Source organism: Lissotriton vulgaris, chromosome 9 (genome assembly GCF_964263255.1).
Source record: "Lissotriton vulgaris chromosome 9, aLisVul1.2, whole genome shotgun sequence".
NCBI classification, from domain to species: domain Eukaryota; kingdom Metazoa; phylum Chordata; class Amphibia; order Caudata; family Salamandridae; genus Lissotriton; species Lissotriton vulgaris.
Window position 1 is genome coordinate 71910484 of NC_141697.1, and position 25902 is coordinate 71936385.

The 25902-nt window shown below is 42.8% G+C and overlaps 1 protein-coding gene across 3 annotated transcripts in view; it reads left to right on the plus strand.

Annotated features, from left to right (window-relative positions):
* Positions 1-25902, plus strand: part of PCNX1 (pecanex 1) — a 580339-nt gene that overhangs the window by 318897 nt on the left and 235540 nt on the right. For all 3 annotated transcript variants that reach the window (XM_086937052.1, XM_086937051.1, XM_086937053.1), the window contains exons 19-21: positions 3453-3545; positions 16116-16266; positions 17206-17347. In XM_086937052.1, the coding sequence (XP_086793178.1) occupies positions 3453-3545; positions 16116-16266; positions 17206-17347 (386 nt within the window). The remainder of the gene's footprint in view (positions 1-3452; positions 3546-16115; positions 16267-17205; positions 17348-25902) is intronic.

Here is a 25902-nt window from a genome sequence, read left to right on the forward strand (position 1 = left end):
AAACCTTTTCATTAGGCAGTCTTGTTAAAGATCAACATTTTGGCTAATATCATACACTTCCGGAACCGCTTTTCCTCTTTGCTCTTTATAGATTGGCAAAATGGCCTGCAAGACTTTTACAGATTCTATTTTGTTAGATCTACTCGCACATCACAAAATAGAATGGTGGGAAAGCTCTCTGTACAATTAGAACTAAGCATATGAACATTTGTCTTGTCCTGTACAATAATGGTCTGCTCTCTGTGCCATAGGTACGTAAGCTGTTTTCACTTCTGATGCCCAACATGGATGAAACTTCTCCTTGTTTGGTGTTGTTATTGTATGTTTGTGGTGGTATTTCTATAACTTCAAACTAGCTAGGAAGCAACAGAAGGTTAAACTTAGTGGGATTCCAGAAGTAGGTTGCAAGGTATAGTTTCCAAACTCCATAGGTACATTCCAGTTGTGAGGTATGTAGAACTCTGTGAAGAGATTGATCTCAAATGTTTTCTAAATTGCAGAAGGGTCAGAGCAATTTTAATGTTTGTGATGTGGTAACAGATTCTGGGTGCATAGATGAAGAAGTCATGTCTTCAGGTCTTTTCCATGCTGCATTTTGTTCATCTCTAATCTTGCGATGTATTTGCTCCTAGTGTGGTGCAATCTGCCAGACATGGTTAGTTTTTCATCCAGACAGGATGGGCTGTTGTGACTCCTGGCTTTGTTGGCATTGCAGCTGGTCTTGAATAGGATTCCTTCCTTAAGGAAGAGTCTGTGTTGTTCCATTTGTATGGCTGCTTTCTTCAAGCCCTAGAGGAGTCAGTCGTGCCTCCGAATGTTGGATGCTTTTTGGGGTAGTTAAGTCTTGGGGGGACCATTAAGTAGAAGGTTGCCTTTAACCAGCTTTTTAGCATTATTCATATGCAAACTTCTAGAATGAAGGGTTTCACGTTTCGAGACACTCGCTACCCAGTGGCGGCTGGCATGGGTGGCAGAGCGGGTGCATGGGGGGAGTGGCAAGGGAGGTGGGGGAGGGGGGCAAGTGGTGCGCAATTAAAGAAAAAAAGATATATGTAATAAATCATTTACCTTGCCGCGCTGGTTACCACGTCTCTGCTCTCCTCGTCAGACAGGCACAGAAAGTACAGCATTGTGATTGGTTTTGAGCGTCCTGGTTCAACGCTCAACCAGAGAATGGGGACCTGGGGTTGTTCTCCACACAGGCTGTAATGCAGCCTGCATGGAGATAGGGGAAAGTGCGCATGACTGGTTTGAGTGGCCCGAGAGGGCAACCAAACCATCATTGCGCACTCTGGAATGGGCAAACCACTCCTCCCCTGCCCTGCTCCGAGAGCAGAGCAGCCCCACCCACCGGCAAAGAGGCATGAAACATAAAATGATAATAACAGAGTTATCATAATTTTATGTTTCTTCTTCCTCGCACTGCTCAAAAGCAGTGGGGCCATAGCAGAGGAGCTGCCCCTGCTGCTACCTTGCTGTTTTTTTTTTATTTGCAGTATGTTCTTTGATGAAGAGATCTGTTTTTTATTTATTAATTTGGGTTTTATAAAACGCTAGGTAGGCCCAAAGGTGTCTGAGTGCTTTACATGTTATGTGAGTATGTTTGCATGAAGTACATACATATATACAAACATGGAAAAAGTACCGATCAAAGCAGCATTTAGGAAGTTGAGGTTGAAAACAAGTGATTGTATTTAAGCTTTCAACTGTAGAGTGAAGCTGTGTAGCCTCATGCAAGATAGCGAAGCTTCAGTGCATGGTTGTTTTGTGCTTTAAACAAACGCACAGAATTCTGTCTGTGAGGTTGAGCTTTTTGCATGTGTGGATTACCTCGACACAGTCGGGGGTTGCTTGGTCACTGGCAAGACCAGGGTGTCTTAGGAAAGATAGCAAGCTCACCTCCTGTCTTGCGCATGTGCCCTGTTTGATGTAACCTGCAATGATGTCCTTGATATTGGTGAAATTGGATATAAACACTGCTTCTGCGATAGAGAGCATCTACTTTGTGTTGTATGATGGTTTCTGCTGTCAGGAGCACGGATGACTGTATAATGAGTCCTGATGAGCCTGAGTACTTTTGGTGGAATATATACATGGTAATTAGTAAACTGAGGATAAGGTTGCAGGGGTATGTTGTACAAGTGAGGCATGGCTGTTAGATTGGTCTGCCGCCAGTTGGGTAGTGCTTCATATTAGCTGGCTTGCGGTGCTGGCTAGGCTCTCTGGTGGTCTTTGTGGTCATGAGTGTGCTGAATGGGGCTTTTCAACTGTTTGTGTTGTTGAAAGAGGACAGAAGCACCTGCTTAGGTGGTACATTGTTGCGTGCTATAGACTCGGAACACTGACTAGACTGATGAACTATGGCTTTTCAGAGGGGACTCGGCCTGACAATTTTGACTGGACTTTCCATTTAGGCTGGTGCTAAAAATTGATTTCCATTTCTTTGGTCCCAGTTGTAATGGTATTGAGCAAAAAACAGTGGCATTGAATGATGCGCCCATGGCTATTCCAATTGATTAAGGTTCATTTGAACACTTCCATCAATTCTAAGTTAATTGTAATAGTAATTCCCACTCTACTATTCCACCTACATGTGTACAAAGACAGCCAATTGCCCCAAATGTTTGCCTAGGTCAGGCTACCACTAGCCATGTTTGGCTAAGTTTTTATATTTGAGGTTTGTAGGAACAATAGACATACAAGAGGGGTTGGTAGAAGAAAAGGATCAGGGGTACAAATGCATTATCCGGCAGTCTCACAGATGCCATAGGAGACTGTTGGTATGAACTACCAGTATATTATATTTATTAATTAATGTAGTGGGGGGGGGGGGAGTCTTAAATAATTTTAAAAATATTTTGTGCGGAGTTCAACTTATATCACAGATCTTCGATAAAGTGATGCTCCATAGGGATGACGGAATAAATAAAAGCTCCTATATGAAAAAAAAGCTTACTGCTGGAGCATACTGCTCAGTGGAGTGCATGGACTGAAGATCATTTGTCTTTTTGCACAATATATCTTCACTTTCCAAGGTGTTTAAACAGTGTAATTAGTATGACAGTAATTATCAAGTAGTTGTTCTTATTTTAATCTTATGACCTGTTGATCTAAATTGTTGAATAATTTAGCTGATTTAGCTGTGTATCGGTTTCAGTTTAGAATAATATTGATCATTTACTTTTTCCAATGCTTTGTATATTTTTGTATTGAAATTCCCTTATGAAGACCTAGTAATTAAAATAAATGTAGCTTCTCATCAGAAATTATTCAGACCAATCTTTATGGAGGTTTATTTTATTATCCCTTCTTGTGGGCAAAGTGGATTAGACTGCCTATGTTGCTTATAATTTATATGTGTACCCTGCTTTAGATTTCTTTATACAATGTGAATCTTGAAAAAAGATTAGCTGTTAAATATGTTCTAAGATAGTTTTGTCTTTCTTTAACAGAGTGAGCGTTTACAGTCCGACCTGGTTGTCTGCATCGTGATTGCTGTATTGTATTTTGCTATACATGTCAGCACAGTATTTACGGTGTTACAGGTAAGTGATATTTTGTATGGATCTGTCCAAGAACTGTTGGTACACCTTGTATGCATAGTTGATTGAAAATCTCTTACAGATGGTCCATGCAGGTCGTAAAAGTTAATTTCACTTTAAGATGAACAAATGTGAAGGAAAAACATTCAGGCTGCTGGGAATTATATTATGGTGCCTGACTGCAAAACATTCTTTCTCTAGTTTTGGATCTTTCATAAACCATATGCTTTTTAATGATTTACTGATTTAATTGCGGTAAAGCCTGTCTGTCATTTTTTTTGCTTTTTTTCCTCTGGCAGTTTAGATGGATAAATGTAAAAAGAACAGATGATAGATGCAATGCTGATCAAATCACCCCCCAGTCACAGATCTGGGTTAAAGCCATAGTTCTTTTGCTCGCCTTGCCCTTCTAGTTTGGACCCAACAATGCAAATAAGTCTTGACCCTGCTCCCCATGGGAACAGTCCAGTCCGAACTGCCAGGCCAGGCCCTCCCTGGAGGAGAAACAAGGACAGAGACTAGCCTGAGAAAAGGGAAACTGGCTTAATAAATATTGTACACATTGTCTATAGACTTGTCTGATTCTGGCTGTTTGACAGATAAATATGGTTATGCTCAAAGAGCAACTCTATCTCTGAGTTACAAACTTTAACAAAGTTCAAACTAAAGGACCGGGCTCGCCTCATAATGGGTAATGGTTTTTCTCAAGACGTTGAATGACTGTGTCCAGGCTTCAAAAACTAATATGGCAATTGCCAGGTTACTATGGTCTCTTTTAGTGATTCTAGATTAGCACATGTCCCTGGTCAAAGACAATCCAGATACCAGATCTTCTACTTCTTAAACAGCACCCATGTACCAGTGGTGCCAGCAAATTATACACTGCAACCACTTCCATAAAAGGAGGCTTCTCATCCGCCAATTCATCTATAATAGATGGTGCCATTGGTGAATGAATAGGGCTTCCAGTCCAGAATTTCAACCTCGCAGAGGTTGAATCTGTTCCAATGCACGTATGTTCATCTCTAGGCCAATTTCTGATTTGTCACCAGTTTCAGTTGCAAGTCATGTCCAGTCTCGTGCAAACTCTGGGTCTCTGCAACGTCAAGAAGTCACCACTGACAATAAGCCAAAACATTTTATGGCTTGCCTTGAACAAGATTGAAGTCGCATCCAGGTTGCCCAGTGCATTGTAGCAGCAGTTAGCATGTTCTGTGCAAACAGAGAAATTACTGTGGGTGGCAGGATGTTCATTTAGACACACCTTGCAGGTTGCACATGCTGACAAATCAGCGAGTACAGGATGTCAATTGAGTTCAGACTGCACTGGGAGGAAGGGAAGTCAAGTTGAGCTAAGTGTTCAAGTTTACCCTGCAATGTTGGCAAGACTAGAAACACCCTTGATCAGTTACTGCCCTTCCAGAACCAGGGACATCTGTTTATCCTGACCACAAATTCTTTTTTTGCGCCAGCAGCAGGACTATTTACAAGAAGTCACTGGACCCTTGTCCAGGTTCGGCCCATAAATGTGCTTGAGCTCAGAGCAGGCTGTTTGGAGTGTTCAGCTGTTCCCAAGTAAACTAGGGACTGCTTTTTAGGGTCATGGCAGACAACATGACTGCTGAGTACTACATTTGTAAACAAGGACACTGAGCGGTTCCTTTAACTGGAGATGGAAGCCCTTTGGACTTGCATCATTGACCGCATAGTTCCCTCAAGGCCGATGGGAGGCATGTCAACGAACTAGAAAACCACTAGTTAGTGGGCATCTTCAAGGAGAGAGCCCTCACATAGATCTGTTTTCCATGGAACAGAAAACCAAATACTATAGTGTTGACAAAAAGTGACCGCTACACTGTAGGGGAAAACTGTTTGTGTTCCATGTTCATCGGCATTTTGTGTCACGCTTTTCATACATCAATTATACACCTAATCGTACCCAGGAAAAGATGGAAATGGTGGCCCTGCCTCGACCTGACAGTACTGGTTCAGAGATCTGAATATTTACATCTACTTGCCCAAGATCAGAGTTCATTCAGGACTGTTAACTTGCGAATAAGTCCGTATTATGCACCACAATCTGGGCTCTGTGAACATGTAAGCATGGTTCTGGAATTCGTATAGAGTGGTTGTCTGGGCATTCCTCATGAATATAAAACAATTTAGCAGTCATCTACATGGACTTAAACCAACCATCTACATATTCATACTAGAATTTTTGTAAAGCACAATCACGCACTGATAGTTTCAGCATTACGACGCTCTCACCAGAACGGGTGCGCAAGAAAATGGAAATGGTGGAACATAACTGAGAGGTCGGCAGCTGCCCAGTGGTGCATGGCCAACTCTAATGTCCACCAGCAGTGATAGGAAAGGAAGCATTGATGCTGCACCGGCCTGAGGGAGAACAAGCCAGGTCCAAAAGACTCCCCCCGAGAAGCCTAGGCTATATACACATGCTGCAGGAAGGCCCACAGGGAAGCAGCCCACCAGGAATGAACTATAATAACATGAGTGGTAGGAATAAATGTTGCATGAGGGAAACATTCAGACTTTTTGTGTTAGAGACCTTCAGGTCACCATAAACACTTTTTAAAGGCCAGGCCAGTTTTTATCTGTTAGCAGAAAAATGCCTCGGACACTGCTTTCTGCAGCCCTCGCGCAGCAATTAATATTGGTCTCATGTTTTTAAAATGCAATATTTGCAGTATGTTTTACATAGAGAAGGCCCGTGGGATAGTAACATGGGTGTTGCTTTAACAAAGAATAGCGATCATCAAAAGAAATGTAAGACTTATAACTTTACTTACAGTTGTACATCCTTTGATGTATATATAGGGCCTACTTTATTCACGGAGGCGACCTTAACAAAGCGCAGTTTCATGGCACTGTCAGAGTGACTAAGTGTCAAAGTATAATTAATAGTTTATAGTTTCATTGTTTTTTTATATGTGAAGGAAGATAATTGAAATTCTTCATCTTCACCTTTTCCCAACAAATCATGGATATGATCTCAACCAATGCCGGACGGCAGATCACCCAAATATACCTTGGTGACTTCAACCTCCACTGGAACGATCGCAATGACACGGTGGTAAATAGTCTTAAAAATTTCCTCGATGCCCTTAACCTCACCCAAATATGCAACAGCCCGACCCACGAGACAGGTTCTATCCTCGACCTGATCATCTCCAAAGAGGACTCTATCCAACTCGAATCTATCCACTGTCACTGGTCAGATCATCATATTATCACATTCTTCATCAATGAAAAAGTTAAAGTTAACCCGGCTCAATTCTCCAAGCCCAAAGTCTGGAAAAGAGACATGAAAAAACTCAACCCAGGCTCTTTGCCACCTAACAGTTGCAATCTCCTACTCCCACCGACAGGCGCTACGGACGTTCAAACACTGACTGACCACTATATCAACGCTATGACCTCAATAATTAATGAGGCTGCACCTATGCAGCTAAAAAGAGTCTCTACTAAAATCTCCAATCCATGGTACGACGGAAGTCTCAATGAGGATAGACGAGACATGCGAATGGCAGAGCGTACCTGGAGATCAGCTCCCTCTGCAATGCACCTAAAAGATCTGAAGAAAAAGAGAAACGCCTACTTCAGGAAAATAAAACGCTCAAAATCAGACTTCTTCAGCCTCCAGCTTGACCAAGCAAAAAACCGCTCGAGAAAACTGTTTGAACTAATCAGATCACAATCCAAGGATCAACCCCAACCACTCAACACTGTGCGTGAGGCACCCTCCTGTGAAGACTTCGCTGCTTTCTTTATCCAAAAAACTGACAACATAAAGAGCGATCTACTCATTGACGCAAGCCTCTACTCCAAACCCCAGTGCCTAGCACCCACTGAAGCAAAAAACAATGCTACATGGTCAACCTTTGGCACATACTCGGAAGAAGAAATTGGCAAACTGCTCAGCACCCTGAAACTATCCAATCACCTCACGGACCCCCTTCCTGCTACCGCAGTAAAAGACTTTACCCCTTTGCTTCTCCCTCTCTTGACTAAAATTATCAACAGCTCTCTCCAACAAGGAAGCATACCTGACTCCCTCAAAGTTGGTCAGGTCACACCTCTACTAAAGAAACCTACAGCCGACCCCTCTGATCTCAACAATTACCGTCCCATTACCAATATTCCCACTCTCGCCAAACTGCTGGAAAAATGCGCACAACTACAATTGACTAAACACATTGAACAATTTGATCTCCTCAACCCTCACCAGTCAGGCTTCCGAGCAGGACACAGTACAGAAACTGCTATGACTCACATAATTGACGATGCACTTCAAATGCTAGACCAAAACGACACCTGCCTCCTTATCCTTCTTAATCTCTCTTCAGCATTCGACACCGTTAAACATGAGAATTTACTAGAACTACTAAACACAAGAATGGGTTTATCTGGAACTGTTCTCAAGTGGTTCACTTCCTTTCTTCACAACTGGTCGCAGAAATTCAAGAGCAACAACCTGATGTCCTTGCCAATACCTGTAACGCTAGGCGTCCCCCAAGGATCCTCTCTATCCCCAACTCTGTTCAACCTAGTCATGGAACCTCTCACCACCTTGCTACAAGCATCCAATGTACACTTTTACATGTACGCCGATGACACCCAACTTTATCTCAAATTACAGTCCCCCAAAGACATCTTGCTCCTGAACTCAACGATCAGATGCACCCAATCCTGGCTTGCCGATAATCATCTCAAACTCAATGCCCTGAAAACAGAGTTCCTTCTGATCTCACCTCCAGCGAAGATCTCCACCACTCAAATTTGGCTTAAACACCTAACCGCACTCAATGTCCAACCCACCATCGTGGACTCAGCAAAATCTTTAGGCATAACACTCGACACCAATCTCAACATGCAGCAACATATCAGCAAGGCAACAAAGGGAGCGAACTTCCAGATCAATACTCTGAGGAAACTTAAAACCTTCCTCCCAGCCAAAGACTTCCAAACCGCAGTACAAGCACTAGTCATCCCTCGAATTGAATACGGCAGCATCACCCTCTGCGGACTCCCCCTAACTACAACCGCACCCCTAAGAGCTTCTCTTAACGCTGCAGCGAGACTCATCACTGGGTCAAAAAAGCACTCCCATATTACCCCTGACTTGAAATCCCTGAACTGGCTGCCTTTTGAAGCCAGAATACATCTGAAAATCGCCTGCATGACACACAAGGCGGTACACCTAAACTCACCCGGCTACCTCGCTCAGCAACTGACAATCTCTGGCGGAGCTAGAAACACTAGAGGCACAAACAATCTTCTGCTGAAACCTCGAAGATTCCGGAAGGAAAAAACATATAAGCGCTCCTTCTCAGAAATGGCGCCTAGGATCTGGAACTCACTCCCGCCCGAAACCAGGCTTATCTCTTCCACTACACTCTTTAAAAATGAAGTAAAAGCTATCCTCATGGCCAAATATACTTGAACTATTATCTCGAACTCTGTTATGTTATGTTATGTTATACTTTTATTTGTATAGCGCACGGCTACTCAGAAAGAGTGTCCCGGCGCTTTATGCAGGCAACTCAGCGTAAACAAACATAACAGCATAAAACAGAAACAACGGAAAGGAGAAATAGCCTAAAGATTAAAAAGCCAAGTCTTAAGGCTCTTCCTAAACAGGAGCAGATTGGGAGTGCTGCGTAAAGTCAAAGGTAAGGAATTCCACAACTGGGGGGCCCTGAGACTGAAAGAAAGGCCCCCAGTGCGAGCCTTCCTCACACGAGGGACCACGGCCGTGAACAGAGATTCCGACCGAAGTCAGCGAGCCGGGCGGTAAAAGGCAAGCCTTCGCTGCAGATACCTAGCTCCCGAGCCAAAAAGTGCTTTATGCACCAAGGTCAGAGTTTTAAACATAATCCGCTTCCGGATGGGCAGCCAGTGAAGCGACTGTACCAACCCAGATGCTCTCGCTCGCCTATGAAGGCCATAGATGGCGCGGGCCGCAGAGTTCTGCACCACCTGCAGCCGCTGAACCAGATAGTCCGGGAGCCCTAAATATAGGGCGTTGGCATGTTAATACGTATGTTAATACTCTGCGCCGATCTGTACTACATGTTTGACCCCTTTGCTTATTTGTATTAGTTGTCTTATTACTCACATGATTGGCTTTGCAGCCACCTATTTGTACTGTTTGACTTATTGATTTATCTGTCTGACTATGCTCCCTCATGTACCCCTCTCTGTGAAGCGCTCTGATATCTGCGAAGATCTTGTCCGCGCTATATAAAACTTTCAAAATAAATAAAATAAATAAGTAACTTCAGGTGGTGGGCGTGTCTTTAAAGTGCGTGGCCATGTTGAATAACGGGGTAAATGTGGAACTTACAAGCTAACATCAACTACAGACAACCAATGGAAGAGTGGGTTTGATCTCCTTTTATAAGTAGACGTGTTGAAAATTCAAGCTGCAGTACATTTCATCAGATGTTTGCCTCTGAATGTATATGGATATACATATGTGTTTATCCACATATGTAGTCACATTAACACTTATAAATATATTTGTTCATGTTTTATTTTCAGTTTCCTTACTAAAGAGTAAGGAAATATATATTTCAGGTTAGCAGCAGAGTAAAAATATAGGACTTGTGTTTCTTGTGCAACACCACTTCTTATGCAAATTACCTTTTGGTACTCTGTCGCTATGGGATGCAGAACAGAGTCACTGGTGCTTTTACTCCTATCATGTAATCAGAAGATTAAACAGGTGACTAAAGAGCCACACGGCGATTTTGCAAAGAAATAATGCATATTAGAGACAGTAATATCTCTGTATTTTATGAATAACACAGTTGTGTTTACTATTGAAACTAACATTTGCCATTTAAAACTGTGAACTTCTCAAGCAGGTTGCACAACTTTAAAAGGCTGAAGGCACTTATCCAGCAATCATGCATTCTACAGCCCTTTCAAGTGTAGTCTCAAAATAAGTAGTAAAAAAAAGAAATACAAAGTGATAAAAATGTCAAAAGAGCAGGAAATGTATACTTTCGTTTAGGGGACACTGGTGATGTTAAACACTTAAATCCCACTAGCAATGGTAGTAGTGCAATTTTCAGAGTTATAACATTATAAATCATATCTTCCGCACATCACAGTTCTGAAAACATACAAATAGGGAGTGTGTATCCCTTGCAAGGCATGTTCTGTGACCTTTGAGGGTACTTTGCTCACATCACAATGTCTATGCAAATTATATTTAGAGACAAAATCATATCAAAGAAAGCGGTACACTGAGTAATCAAGGGTACATTTGCAAAAAGAAATACAAGCAAAGATAAGGTGGGTTACTTTTAAGAAATAAATCATTCTACTTACATGTGTTATACTCGCAGCAAAGGAAACATTAGTAAGAAGGTCCTTCATTCAACACCGCTTCATGGTGGGATGAAAGCATTTCACGTTCCCATGTAGAGTAGCATCACAGCCGGTCTGTGATGTGTGGGAACATGTAATGATACATATGGTATGGGTTCTTCTGACTTTCTAGCCCTTCCGTGCAGCAAAACGGGCTTTCTTAATGACTCACTGTCAAGTTGAGACACCTTTACACACCCCTCCTACAATTGCTGTGCTACAGTGTTTCAGGGACAGTTAATTAGAAAGACCCATCAACATGTAGTGATTTTAAAACCCCACATTAAGGGTTGTTTCTTCTCTGAAAAAAACAGTACCAGAGCAAGAGTGCAAACAGAGGTCAGAACTTAAGGTCCATCTCTGGTGTGTAAAATAAGTACATGAGTAGTCTTTGTGGGTCTACGTGGGTTAAATAGCACCTGTATCGCTCACCGAAAGTAGGTCCCCACACCTCTACTCCAAAGACTCTGCTTCATCAGACGATTGAGTCCGTTCTGAAGGACCTCATCTTAACTTCCAAAAAGGCTCAAATGGAGGGGCAGTGGTGTCCTGGCACTCGCACAAAGCAATCAAGCACACAACGTTTGGGTCAAATGGGTGGATTTAATACTTACATCAAAAACGTGCCCACAATGGAGGATAAAACACACTAGTGGCTGGTATTTAAAGTTACCTTCTTACAATCAGAAATACATTAAAGAGCATATCGAGAGTACATAAATGGATCGAAATATTACTTTTGTTTCATACTAAACAGGTACATGAATAGACATCGTTTCTAAATCATTTGGCACATGGTCATGTTACATAAACTGTTGTCTACATATATATACATTGTTATATAATCCATAGATAGCTTGTGCATCTAGAAGAGAATCATGCTGCAGTATAAACAATTTACATACCTTTAACCATGGTTTTGCAGCCGGAAGTAGTTCTACATGTTCATACTGTGCACATTCTGCCACCTAGTGGCCATAATCGTACTTATTTTTTATTTTTTTTCCAGAAGTAGTAGAGCATTTTTCATAAACAATAAACCAGGAGGAAAGAGCAATCAAGTAAAAGAGGGGTCTAATAACACAAGAGTCCATTCTGAGATATACGTTTCTGTAGTGTAGCGACCTGGTGAGTTGGTAGCGATCTGATTCAGGCAACAATAGATAAGCAAGAGCAAAGGACATATCTCGACAGACCCTTAAGAGATGTGGTATGACATTTAATAAATTATAGAGGTAAATACAGAGAGAATGAAGGGTGTAATTCAAATTATCTGCTCCATCCCATCTAAGAATTCACTACGGGTCTTAGGAAGGCGACGTTGTCAGGAATAGTTACACTCGTGTTTATGTACGTTCGAGACGGGGAGGTATACAAGAATGTAGAGGTGGTCTCCTGGTAGGATTTCATGGTGGTTTAGAGGTGGCAAAGCAATTATCAATGGAGTTCCAGACAGATGTGTTGCGTACAATCCAAGGAGAATGTTGTTGTTAAATGTTGTCTGCCCCTCTCAGAAAAGAGACCCAGTTTAGCCAGGATCGGAAGGAGGTAACAGATGTGTTCTTCCTATTAGCTAAAATAGTTTTAGTATTGTTAAGTCAGTCCACTCTATAAGGACTCTACAGGTAGAATGGATAAAGCTAAACACGAAGTCCCAAAAAGAGCAGACTGCGCTACAATAGAAGAAGAGATGAGGGAGATCATCCAAGGGGTCATTACAATTCCAGCAAGTTGGGATCTCTTTAAGGGATCCAGAACGTCCCATGTAATAATCAGAATTTCGTCTGTGCAAGAGTAGGGGAGTCTTTATGAGACCATTGACCTCCATATCTGGTGCCAGGATTGTGATGTAATCATTTCAGTGGAGCTCCACTTAGTTTGGAATTTTGAGGAAGTACTGGAGGACTTCGATGTATGAGATGATAGAACTTGGAGGCCTGGTGACAGGCTTTATTAAAGGATAAGATGGTCTTGGTAAGGGAAGGATCATTATTTGGTATTATTAATTTCGAAAGAGCAACCTTGAGTTTCAAAAAAATCATAATGGTCTATGTCCTGTAGGTTAAAGTGTTTTTTCAATTTCCTGAAGGCTAGCAGAGATTTAGGAGACCCAAGGTCTTTTAGGAAGTGGATACCTCTAGAGGCCCAGTGAGACCAAATGGCAGAAGAACTGTGGATTCTGATGTTAGGGTTGTTCCCTAGTGAGGCCATATTTAAGTTCGAGATCAGGGTTTCTAGGGTTCTATCTATTCTCAAGAGGGCCCTTTTGGTGTTGAAGAGAATATATTTGCCTGAGAGCAGGAGTTTGAGGTTGCTAGTTAAGAGAGATAACTGGTGGAATTTGCCTAAAAGCTCCCTTTTTATCAAAAGCCAAGTGGCTTAGGTGAACCATATTGAGCCCTGTCTGGCCAGGAAGCCGGTTTAATAGCTCTTGAAGTCCGCAAGTCTAACACCACCGAGATGAACTGGGAGGCGTAATTATTTTTGCGAGATTCTCTGTCTTTTGATTTGGCAAAGGAATTTTGTTTATTAGTTTGTCAATATTTTTTTTTAATCCCTTTGAGTTTATGGTAGCATAATTGAAAGGTAATTGATTATGGGTGTGATCATCATTTTGATGGACTCTACTCTGCCCCACCAAGTTAAAATGTAGGGTTCCATCCCTTGAGTAAGGTTTCTTCCATTCTTAGAGCTTGGGTCTCATTATGTTTCAGGGATTCCAGTAAGTCTGAGTTGAACTCCAAGTCCAAATATTTAATTTTGACCAAGCCGGGTCTGGTGTCTCAGTGGATGCTGGGGTGAACGTGCGCTTTATGTTATGTTAATTGAATTTTTGAGCGCACAGCTGCCCCAGCAAAGGGGCGTCCCGGAGCTATATCTGAAAAGGTAACATAACTAACAACACAGAGAAAATAGGGGGTAGTTAATAAGACGGAGGGAAAAAATAAGTTTTAACAGCTTTCCTGAAGGCAAAGAGGTCTTCTAAAGAGCGAATGTGGACAGGGAGTGCGTTCCACAATTTGGAGGCCAGCACCGTAAACGATCGGCCACCTAGTCTGCATTTCTGAAAGCGAGGAACAAGTGCCAGATTTTGGCCGGCAGAGCGAAGGCTGCGCAAAGGGGTGTACGAGGTCAGGAGGTGCTGGAGGATGGCGGGAGTGTCAGTTTTCAGAATTTTAAATGCAAAACAAAGGGTCTTAAACTCTATGCGTCTAATTACTGGTAGCCAATGCAATTTGAAGATTGTACTGCGGGCTGAGCAGAAACGCGGCAAGCCCACCAGGGCCCTGGCTGCCGCATTCTGCACCCGTTGGAGTCGCAGGACTTCCGCCTGGTTGGCGCCCAAAAACAGTGAGCTCGCGTAATCGAGCCTCGATAATACGCTAGCTTGAATCACCATCTGTCGAGTGGGGGCATCAAATACAGCTGTTATGTTATTATTCAGTGCAAGAAATACGGATTTGTCTATGTTATGCCACAACTTTCACTTTGAGATTATTAAAGGCAATGCCATGGATGAATCTGGTCTTGTGAAGTAGGGGTTTAAGAGTTAGGATAAATAATGAGGGAGAGAGGGGGCAACCTTGCCTCGTGCCTCTTTCTAGTTTGAATGTAGAGGAAAGTAAGCCACCATTCTCTTCCAGGGGATCCTCATCAATAGTCATAAGCATTAGAATATTCCCTCCCATGCGCGGGAATATGCTAATGCTTATAACTTAGATGAGGATACCCCTGGAAGAGAACTAGGATTACAGGTAAGTAACTAATCCGACATGATTTTAGCAGATGGCCAACAATACAGGGCCATGATCATTTTGGTAAAAGGACCACCTAGATTAAATTTCCTAAGGTATTCACTGAGATAATTCTATGAGACTGTCAAATGTTTTTTCAGCATCAATGGTAACTGCCACTGATTCATAGGGGGCCAGTTTAGCTTTTTTAATAATATGGCAAAGGAGCCGGGTGTTACCGTTGGATAGTCAGTGATTTATGAAGCCCACTTGTGAGTGCCGGATTAGGCGAGGCAGAAGGGGTTCCAGTCTCTCACAGAGTGTCTTGGCATAGATCCAGGTTAGTTAGAGAGATTGTTCTGTAATGTTTAACTTGTGTAGGGTTTTTCACCTCTTTGAGGATTACAACGAAAGGGGCTTTACTGGTAGTCTCGGATATAGTGCCTCAGTCAGCAAAGTTTTGAAAAAGGGCCAAAAGAGTTGGTTTGAGTATATGGGTGAAAGTTTTATTAAAGTTGGCATTGTAGCCACCTGGGCCGGGGGCTTTGTTTGTTTTTACCAAACTAATTGCTGAGTTTTTTCTGATAACGTTTTTTTCATAGTTCCTTTTCAGGTTGTGGCTCTGTAGGCCTGCTGTTAGGTGGTGGTCTTGTGTTCTAGAAGTATTATGTGATGATTTGGCAATACCTTCTCCTTTTTGTATTTGCCTATTTTTTGACCATCCAGCCAGCTTTTCCTTGAGTCATAAAAGAGCATGCAGACCCCTGGAACAGACCTCTCCATCATGGTGAAGGATTCCACTCTTTACAAAATGTCCTTAATAGGCATACGAACCGCTGCAGTTTCAGCTATTTATATATCAATCCGCGTCACATGCTGTGCAAGTAATGTAAAGGTGATCAACTTTGAATCTGGTTTTTGATCTACCCTAGTGCAAATCTTGAATGTGCTTCTTTTTCTAGACCCCTCTCCATCTGGGGCTAGCTGCGCCATGTGTAAAATTTCGGGTCTATGGTATTTATATGAAAACAGATATGAAGTAGTAGCCCTTGAAAGAATGATTAATTTTCATGTGAACTGTAATCTTTTCAAATATTCAAGTTGCATTAAATTGTCAAGAGGCAAATCTCACAGGTTCCTCTCTTATCAAGTCTTCACCCCGTTCTCCAGAACCTCGGAGCCTGCTATTTAAATTGTCATGCTAAAATAAATTGTCATTCCTACTTTTTTTAATGCTTGCCCTATTACAATGTGTTCATCCTACTGTTAAGTACTGGTAACTTTATGCCGAAATATTCATTTCCCATGTCAAAACCTTGTGCCAATTTAACAGTTTTTCTATATTCACAAAATTGAGTACGTGCGGGTAAGATGTATTGATTTCATTATACATCGTACATGATATTTTATTATAAACCCCAAATTTGTGCTTTTTCCGCAGCCTGTCTTGAGTTACGTACTGTACACATTTGTGGGCACAGTCGGCTTTTTAACCCATTATGTTCTGCCTCAAGTACGGAAACAGCTTCCCTGGCACTGCTTTTCCCACCCACTGTTGAAAACAAAGGAGTATTATCAATTTGAAGTCCGAAGTAAGTCATATAAAGTGCCTGCATTTTTTAATATCCAGTAATGGAAGGGCAGTCAAACATTTTTTTGCCAAAACAGATCACTTAAGTAGTGCAGATTTAAAATAAAGGTAACGTGCACAAGAAAAGTTCCTCTCAACACGTTACCCATGATCCTTGAAACTGTTACATGGATTTGCTTATGTCCGCATGTGCATTAGTTGGAAAACACGTGGAGTCTACATAGCACATTTATTATATTTCTAAATGTAGTGCTGTACAGAGGCAATATGGTCTACAAGTCGTTAGATTTGGAAGTGACATTTGATCCTCTGCAAATTAGGTCATGTTGAACACATTGAGGAAGGTCGAGTGTTAATTTAAAGAGCGGTAGGCAACATCTTTAAAACATTTTTAAAAAGGCCTTGCAAGAGACCTTAGTTCAAGATGAAGCTAAAGACTAACTAGGGTCTGAGGTTTTGGCAAAAATGGAAATAATCAGATTGCATACTGCATGCAGCCGTCCTATGCTGCATCCATATTTTAACCAACTCTGTGGCTGTTACGTTGACATGTTTTCAATGATTCAGCCTGGATTATCACTTTTTGCTAAAAGTGCAAAATCTGCTTAAGTAAATGTATTGCTGTGTTTTAATACAATTTGTAAAACTGGAGGTTTTTTAAGGAGAAATTATGTATATGTGTTATGAATTTGAAAATGTAATCCTCCTTTTAGATTTTTGTGATTTCAGTGGGTTCAAACTTTCATACTGGCTTCAGCTAATGTCTTCTGTTTGAAAGAACTCATCTTCTCCTGACAACATATGAATTCCACTTTCGTAGTTGTAATACGTTAGGGCAATTTGTATACACAACATACACAACATAATTGTCTGTTGCTAGGTATTGTTACTGAAATAAAATGTAAACAAAGTTTACAGGGATGTCTTTGCTTTTTGTTAGATGCCGCACACGTGATGTGGTTTGAAAAGGCTCATATTTGGCTCCTCTTTATGGAAAAGAATATTATCTACCCTTTGATCGTCCTCAATGAGCTGAGTCGCGGTGCCAAGGATATCACCAGCCCTAAGAACCTGAATATAGGGTGAGTAGATGTGCGTGCCATTGGTGCAGACCTTCAGAGTTGCAGTGGAGAGATGCTCTTATTGACACTTTACATGGGTACATCGCATCACAATTTACCTTTGTGGTAGATCCATGCTCTGTAATATATTTTAATTATTGATTTGGATCTCCTTCTGATCCTAGTCAGAAAATCTTAACATTCTCTAACAGATGTTTATTGATTCATATAGGTACTGGACTGAAGCTGGAGACATCATGTCTAAAATGATACTTTTTACCCAATGTACTACTTTTAATACTAATGAATTGCTAAAAACAACATTTAATACTGCAATGGTTACGGTTTCTGAGCACTAACAAACAGGTACTGTTAACCAGTTTATTTGGAAGGTGCCATTTGAAAACACTCTGGACTTTGGAAACTCTGAGCAGTTTGAGATTTGGACCTCACAAAATCTGCAGAAAAATGACTTTTGTAATTATTTATGAGAAATCCTTGTAAAATGCTAAAAATGGTTCTGCAGAATATGCTTAGCAGGAACGTGTGTTCTCCACTGCCTTGATTCATAAAAACACAGCAAATGTGAGCTAAAGCTTTGCAAGCCAAAATGTGAAAATTAGGCAAATAGTTTGGTAACTTCACAGAACATTGTTACTAGTTTCTAGTGTAAATGCATTCTTTTCCATGGCTAACGTGTCTTGATTTACTTCCTGCTGCTGTAGTTATTTGCGTAGTGTCTGCTGTGGAATGCCGTGACTGGTTCCTGTTATTATAGTCCTACTTCCAGCTCTGGTGTTTGTATTCACACAATGATGATTCCCAGAGAAGTCTGACCTGGATAGAGGCAGATTCCCTTGATGGTATGAAACGCCTCTTGTCATAGTGTTTTAGGACATCTGCGCCATATAGACATAATGTCCGCTGGACCTCAACAGCCATGCCAACATATGGGTAGGGCGGTAGGTACAAATGCTTTGTTTCATTGAGAGGAATGTCCAGTCTGCCACAGTGGAGCAGGGTGCAGCTTCTGATGAAAAACAGCCAGTGCTCCACCACTGAAGTTGTAGAAAAGAGCCATTTGTTTTCTGGAAACCTCAGTCAGAATTGTTTACTCTGCAGGGATTTCTGCACTTACCTGCTCGGTAATAATTTAAATACTCTGCCCTCGTAATTGCTGGCAGGGTAATTAACAGCATCGCTTAATGAATTCATGCTTGTCCGTTCTACATTGAAATCCTTCGATATTTGTATTGTGATGAACTCTGTTGGTGGGGAAGGGCTTGCTTGTCTGGGCAAATCGGTACAGCAACAGGGGGCAGCCGTAAATTGTTCTCCTCTTTAATTATTCCTTTTCCTGATTAGGACTCAGTTTGATTGGTTCGGTCTGTCAGTAGATTCCCTTTGACTTAAAGAAGCTTTTTTTAACACCCCTGGTTTTTGAGAAGGCCAGCTATCCAACAGTCATGTTAATATGTAGATCAATATATCATTTGCAACAATGCTCATTTTTATTTCCAGATCACCCACAGCGTAGGTTTCTGACACTCTGGTTGAAGCTTCTTTTAAGTTATCCAGTATTAGGGGTATCTTTCATAGATTTACATGCCTGAATCATTCCCCGTCGTCGGGATGGGAGTCCAGGGCACATAAATAAAGTAATGTCACATAGACATATATACATACTAATGGGCCAAAGGCCTCTCATTGGTAACATATCCATGTCCTTTTGTGAAAAGGACCAAACTTTGGCCAAGAGGCAATCAGCTATCACCACCCTCTGTAACCTTCCTGGAATGAGCTCTAGTCCCTAAGATTTTGTACCGCACGTCGTGCTAAGGGAGTCTCCACTGAGCTCTGCTCCGCTTTCTTTAGTTTTCTGGATTTCCAGTACTTTTCTCTTCAGAAATTCTTCATTTGTGTGGGGTTTTCATTTTGCTATGGCTGATACTCCTAAAAAAGGACTTTTTAGGTCCTGTGCCTCATGTGGCAAAAATAGACTTCATGTGGACGACCAGCACAAGGATTCTTTCTATTGCTTCTACCCAGACCACTTCAAAGGATTGCAAGGTCTGCCGTACCTTTTCAACAAAGACCCTCAAGGACAGAGAGGGACGCCTTTTGATATGGCAACAGAGACTGAAAGACAAAGACCAGGCAATCTCTTCTGGTGAGACTGAATGTTCCTTCAGGATTTCACATTTCTCTCCTAAAAGATCTAGAGTGACATCCCCAGGACCATCTTCGGAGCCACCTCAAAAGAAGATGCATAAAAAGTCTTCAGAGGTTCATTCTAAGGTCTTTCCTGTGAAGGTTCTTGGGACTCTGCTTCCACCTTCAAGAAACCTTTCACAACTACGTCAGCTTTGCCTGTGACGGCGTCGACGGCTACCATCTCCACTTCTGTGGCGCCTTCTTCAATGTCCATGTCGACGTCTACAACTTCCTCGTCGTCGACGGCTAGGTCCATTTCATCAATAATTAAAATAAAGTAGACGTCTGTTAAGTTGCCGCCGACGAGCACTTCCATGTCGACGAAGACTGCGTCATCATCGAAAGCTCCATCGACGTCAAAGCCATCACCGTCGACAAAGCCATCGTCTTCGACGCCGACGAAGCCATCGACAACTAAGTCGACGTCGCAACCGTCGACGACGTCATCGTCGACTATGCCATCTGGATCAGTCGTTGACATCCCGCCGTCTACGACCACCCTATAGACGGGTTCGACAACGACTATGGAACCTACCTTAAAAAGTGCGTATGTTCACTTAAAAATTACCAAACGCACGCTGACACCGGCTTTAACCTCTCCGAGCAGAGTCTAGGTTTTCCCACCTGTGCATCTGCTGGACGAGGATGACTCAGATGATGGCTCTATGTTCCGGACGGCTACTAGCCCTTCCGAACTGAATGTAAAATACCACGAGAGCTCGGATTATGAGGAACAGGAACAGATAGATTACCAGGAGGAATTCCAGCCTCCGCCTCAGCCTATGGTTTGTCTACCTGCGTCTATAGTCACTGATCTTCAGTTTTTGATTGCGGATTATAAACAGAGGTTCCCATCTTCGCCTGCGCCTCCACCACCTCCAGTGGTTTCTCCTCCACTTAGGCCTCGGCCTTCGCCTCTAATACTTCAGCCTGACCCTGCTCCCTCACAACCTCCACCATCCTCAGATGATGAAGAGGAGGAGCAACAACATGAAGAAGGGGAACTTCAAGACTCACAATCGACACATGATGAATGGGACGATTATGTCATTCCCTGTCCGGCATTACCTGTGCCTACACAAGCTGATTCTCCCCCTGAGGATATCAGGGGTTTCCATAATATTCTTGATAGGGCGGCTTTGCGTTTCAAAATTCCTATGAAAACTCATCAACAAGACTGCTTCCTTTATGATTTTAAGGAATTATTCAAGAAGGCTGTCCGGTCCATCCCTATGATCGACAACATTTGGGATCAGTGGGTTAAGGTCATGCAAAACCCATCTTCCTTGCCCCCAGTGCTGCCTAGGCTGGACAAGAAATATAGGGCTACAGACACGGCTCCAGCTTGCCTTACTGGCCATCCCAAACCGAACTCGGTCATTACACAAGCAGCGCAGCGTAAATCGAAAAATCCCTCTGCTGCACTGACTGCTCTAAGGAAGGAAGAAGACTGGATAATGTTGGGAAGCATTTCTCTTCTATGTCCGCGTTAACAGTGCGCGCTTCCAAATCTTTGGCACTGTTAGGGCGCTATAACCGTCAAATGTGGGCTGATATTGCCCCATATTTGGGATCCTTACCGGAAAAAGAGGAGGATAGGAAGATTCTCTTGGAGGGTGGACGCTCAGCCTCAGACATCATCGATTTTGCGATGGATATCGCATCGACTGATTTTTGCCAACTGGCTGGGGCTGCGGTGTTGCGACACCAAGGTTGTCTGAAAGCTACTGCTTTCCGTCCGGAAGTGCAAACTAAGGTGCTTACGACGGCCAACTTCTTTTTGGCGCACACATCGATGAGACGCTACAAGGTATTAAAAAAGATACTGATACAGCGAGGGCATTGGGTACCCTCCAGTTTAAGAGTCCTCCTTTTCGTGGCTCAATAGGGAGAAGACAATCTTCTACAAGTGGAGATTTTCAAGGTTACCGGTCCTCATACACCTCGAATCAGAAGTATCGGCCACAATACCAACAGCGACAACAGCAGCAGCAGTTGTCCTACACGAAGTCTTCCTTTCGTGGTAAAGGAGGAAAGAAGGACACAGCCAGAAGACAATGACTTCTCTTTGCCACAGATCTCCACTTCTACTCTACCATGCAAGATTGGAGGAAGAATCTCGTCTTTCCTGCAAAATTGGAAAAAGATCACTACGGATCGATGGGTCCTTCAACTAGTTCAATTCGGACACTCTCTGGAGTTCATATAAACTCTGCCTCAGACCCCTCCTCGTCCAATGCTCCACAAAAATTTACATCTACTGCTTTTGGAACTCTCACTAATGCCCCAGAAAGGCGCTATAGAAAGAGTCCATCTTGGTCAGCGAGGCAAGGGGTTATATTCCCTATTTTTCTTGATCCGAAAGGAGAAAAAATGGAGACCTATATTGGACTTAAGAAACCTAAACAAGTATCTCAAAAAACAATCATTTCGCATGGTGTCCATTCAGGAGGTGCTACAACTCCTAAATGCGAACGACTTCATGGTGTCTCTAGACGCCTATTTTCACGTGCCTATCCACAGGAATCACAAAAAATACCTCAGGTTTGCTGTGGCCGGCAGACACTACCAGTTTCGGGTGTTGCCCTTCGGCCTGAAATCAACGCCACGCATTTTCACAAAATGCCTGTCTCCAGTGGCCGCGTACCTCCGGCAGCAACATCACCAAGTCTTCCCATACTTGGACGACTGGCTCGTCAAGGCGCCTTCTTTTGCAGGCGTGACCAAGTCCTCCAACGCCTGTCTTCAGCTTTTCAGCGACTTGGGCCTCCCTCTCAATCGAGACAAATCCATCCTTCAACCTTCCCAGCGTCTCACTTTCCTAGGCGCTGTCCTCGATACGGCTCAGAAGAAAGCATTTCCATTGCAGGAGCGTCAAACCAAGCTGACGTCCTTAGCGGCCCGCATACAAGCCAAAAGATCCCTCACGGTGCGCCTTTACAAGTCTCTGCTTGGGATGATGTCTTCTTGCATCCTGTTAGTTCCGCACTGCCGTCTTCGCATGCGCCCTCTTCAGGAAGCGCTGTCCACTCAATGGATCCAGTGTACAGGATCGTTTGAAGATGTCATCAGTGTGACTCCTCCCATGGTGAAAGCTCTTCAGTGGTGGATTCACACGCAGAACCTTTTGCAAGGCTTGCCTTTCTTGCTCCCAGTTTCTCCGCATATCGTAACAGATGCGTCCCTGGAAGGTTGCAGTGCGTTCCTCCAAGAACTCCGAATCAGCGGACGGTGGTCCCTTTCTGAGCGCCAACTGCACATAAACCTCCTCGAGGTACGAGCAGTTTACCTGGCGCTTTCTTCCTCGGATCAAAAATTCCCCAGTGATTGTGAGGACGGAAAATACCACGACAATACACTATATAAACATATCAAGGGGGGACCAGTTCTCTGACGTTGTCTCACGAATCTCAGAAAATCTGGAATTGGTTGCTTCTTCACAACATTTCCCTTCGTGCAGTATACGTCCCTGGAATGGACAATGTCCTCGCAAACTCACTGAGCAGACAGCGCTCTGTGTGCCACGAGTAGGAATTGGATCAACAGCTTCTCATTCACATCTTCTCCCAATGGGGCAAGCCTCACCTGGATCTTTTCGTAACCAGACAGAACGCCAAATGCCAACACTACGCAAGCTGGCGTCCCTAGAAGGGGTCTCTAGGGAATACATTTTCGATTGCATGGTTCAACGTCTTTGTGTATGCATTTCCTCCATTTCCCCTGATTCCCAGGGTCCTCCGGAAGTTGAAGGCAGAACATTGTACCCTTATCTTGATAGCTCCAGCTTGGCCGTGCCAGCACTGGTTTACGGAACTTCATCTCCTATCGCTGGAACCGCCGATCCCATTGAAGCCGTTCCCCAATCTCCTCACAATGAACCAAGGGCAAGTCCAGCATCCGGATCCAGCATCTCTCAAATTATCTGCTTGGCTCCGGAGTTCAGAGAATTCCAAAACTTAGACATCCCACCAGATTGCAGAGCTGTTCTGGCCCGAGCTCGTGCTGACAGTACCAACAAAACATATGCCCTGAAATGGAAAAGATTCTGCATATGGTGCAAATCAAAAAAAGTGCATCCTCTTTCTTCGTCTCCTGCACAGATTTTGCCTTACCTTCTACATTTGGCAAACTCTGGTATTGCTCATGCTTCAATAAAAGTTCACCTGGCCGCAATATCTTGCTTCAGACGTTCCTCTGCTGGTCCTTCCCTCTGGTCCAGTAGACTCATAAGATAGTTTCTTAAAGGCTTGTTCAGGACGTTCCCTCCGGTGAAGACTTTACCACCTGCCTGGCAGCCTAACATTGTGCTTGCTCAACTAATGAAACATCCCTTTGAGCCGATACACAAAGCTGATATTAATTATCTTTCCTGGAAAACTGCACTTCTACTGGCTCTTACCTCGACGAGACGAGTAAGTGAGCTCCAAGCGTTCTCAATTCAAGACCCTTTCCTCAAATTCAAACACAACAGAGTGATTCTAAGTACTTATCCTAAATTTATTCCAAGGTCCCATCTGACTTTAATCTTAATGAGCCTATAGTCCTGCACTCTTTCTTTCCGAATCCACAATCGGCAGCAGAGAGGTCTCTCCCCTCTCTTGATCTCAAACGCTGTCTTAAATTCTACATTCACAGAACACGGACATTTCGAAAATCTAACCAACTCTTTGGTGCTTTTAGCAGACCTAGTAAAGGTCTTCCCTTGACTAAGCAGAGTATTTCACATTGGATCTCTGCGGCTATTGCCTTCTGTCATCAGCAAGCAGGACATCCTCTGCATTCCAAGGTTCGTGCTCATTCCACTAGAGCAGTCTCAACCTCCATGGCGCTCTTTGCTGGAGTGCCCATTACTGACATCTGCAGAGCAGCGACATGGAAGACGCCGCATACGTTCTCCAGGCACTACTGCTTGGATACTGAACTTATGAAAGATGCAGCAGTGGGACAAGCTGTGCTCTGTCATCTATTTCACTAGAGGTGAGCCTTCTCTTTCATCCCACCTTCCTACTGTATGCTCGCACATTTCTCTCTGAAATTGCATTTTGGTACCTTTTGCATTTCACATTTGATATGTTATTATCTAGGGAGATTTTATGTTGTACCATTCGAAATGTGCTTGTCATTGCTTGCTACTCTGATTCAGGCATGTAAATCTATGAAAGATGCACCTAATACAGGATAAGGATTGTGTTACTTACCTGTAACTGCATTTATCCAGTATTGGTATCTTTCATAGATTCACATGCAACCCACCCGCCTCCCCTGGAAGGGCTCACTTTAGTTCTCTCAGTAATGTCTACTTAGCACTGTGCTTATGAAAATCTGAGGGACTAGAGCTCCTTCCAGGAAGGTTCCAGAGGGTGGTGATAGCTGATTAGCTCTTGGCCAAAGTTTGGTCCTTTTCACAAAAGGACATGGATATGTTACTAATGAGAGGCCTCTGGTCCATTACTATGTATATATGTCTATGTGACATTACTTTATTCATGTACCGGGGACTCCCATCCCGACGACGGGGAATGATTCAGACATGTGAATCTATGAAAGTTACAGGTAAGTAACTCAATCCTTCTGGCATTTCCTTTTCTAAAGTGTATAAAATTGGTTAACGTGGGTAGCCTCAGTTAGTTCGGATAGTGTGCCGTTCACAGCTACCCTTGGTTATGGTCTAAAATAGTTGGAAAATATCCAGTCAATTATTTTTAGACTATAACTAATAAACCCCAGTCTTGTGACCTTCTTCGTATGTAACAGTGAACTCTTCTTAACTCTTCTATCATTACATTACTTTGTCCAAAAGGTAACATTTCTTCCATACATTATGTAACACCTGCCATCTCTGTATAAACCTTGTTTAGGCACAACTTGTTTGGTTTTAGGGTATACTGGGCTATATGGGGCACTTTCAGGAGCTTTTGCCTCTTTTTCTTTTGTTAATAAAGTTGTGACATTGTGTTTGTGAAACACAGTTGAAAAATGTTTAGGCGGAAGTGAAATCTTTGTAAAATATGAAAATGACTGTGTAACCATCTACTTACAGGGCCTTCTGTAATTTCAGGTTCCTAATGGCTACTCATTTTTTTTACTTTGACCTAGTCATTCATTTCCTCCATTACTGCCTTATAATTTAGGGAAATTGTTCACTTCTGTTGCACATAAATTATTTTTTATTAATACTCAGTTGGCCCGTACTGGTCTGGGTTTTTTGAAATACCTGTAGTAAACCTATTGTGTTCCTCTTCTAAGGGCCACAAATCCTTTAAATTAGTAGAATGTGTTTGAAGAACCCCTCTAGTAAGCCCTTTGCACTAATCTCAGTAGTTGTCCAACATTAGTTTCAAAGAAAGAATTGTTTGTGATGC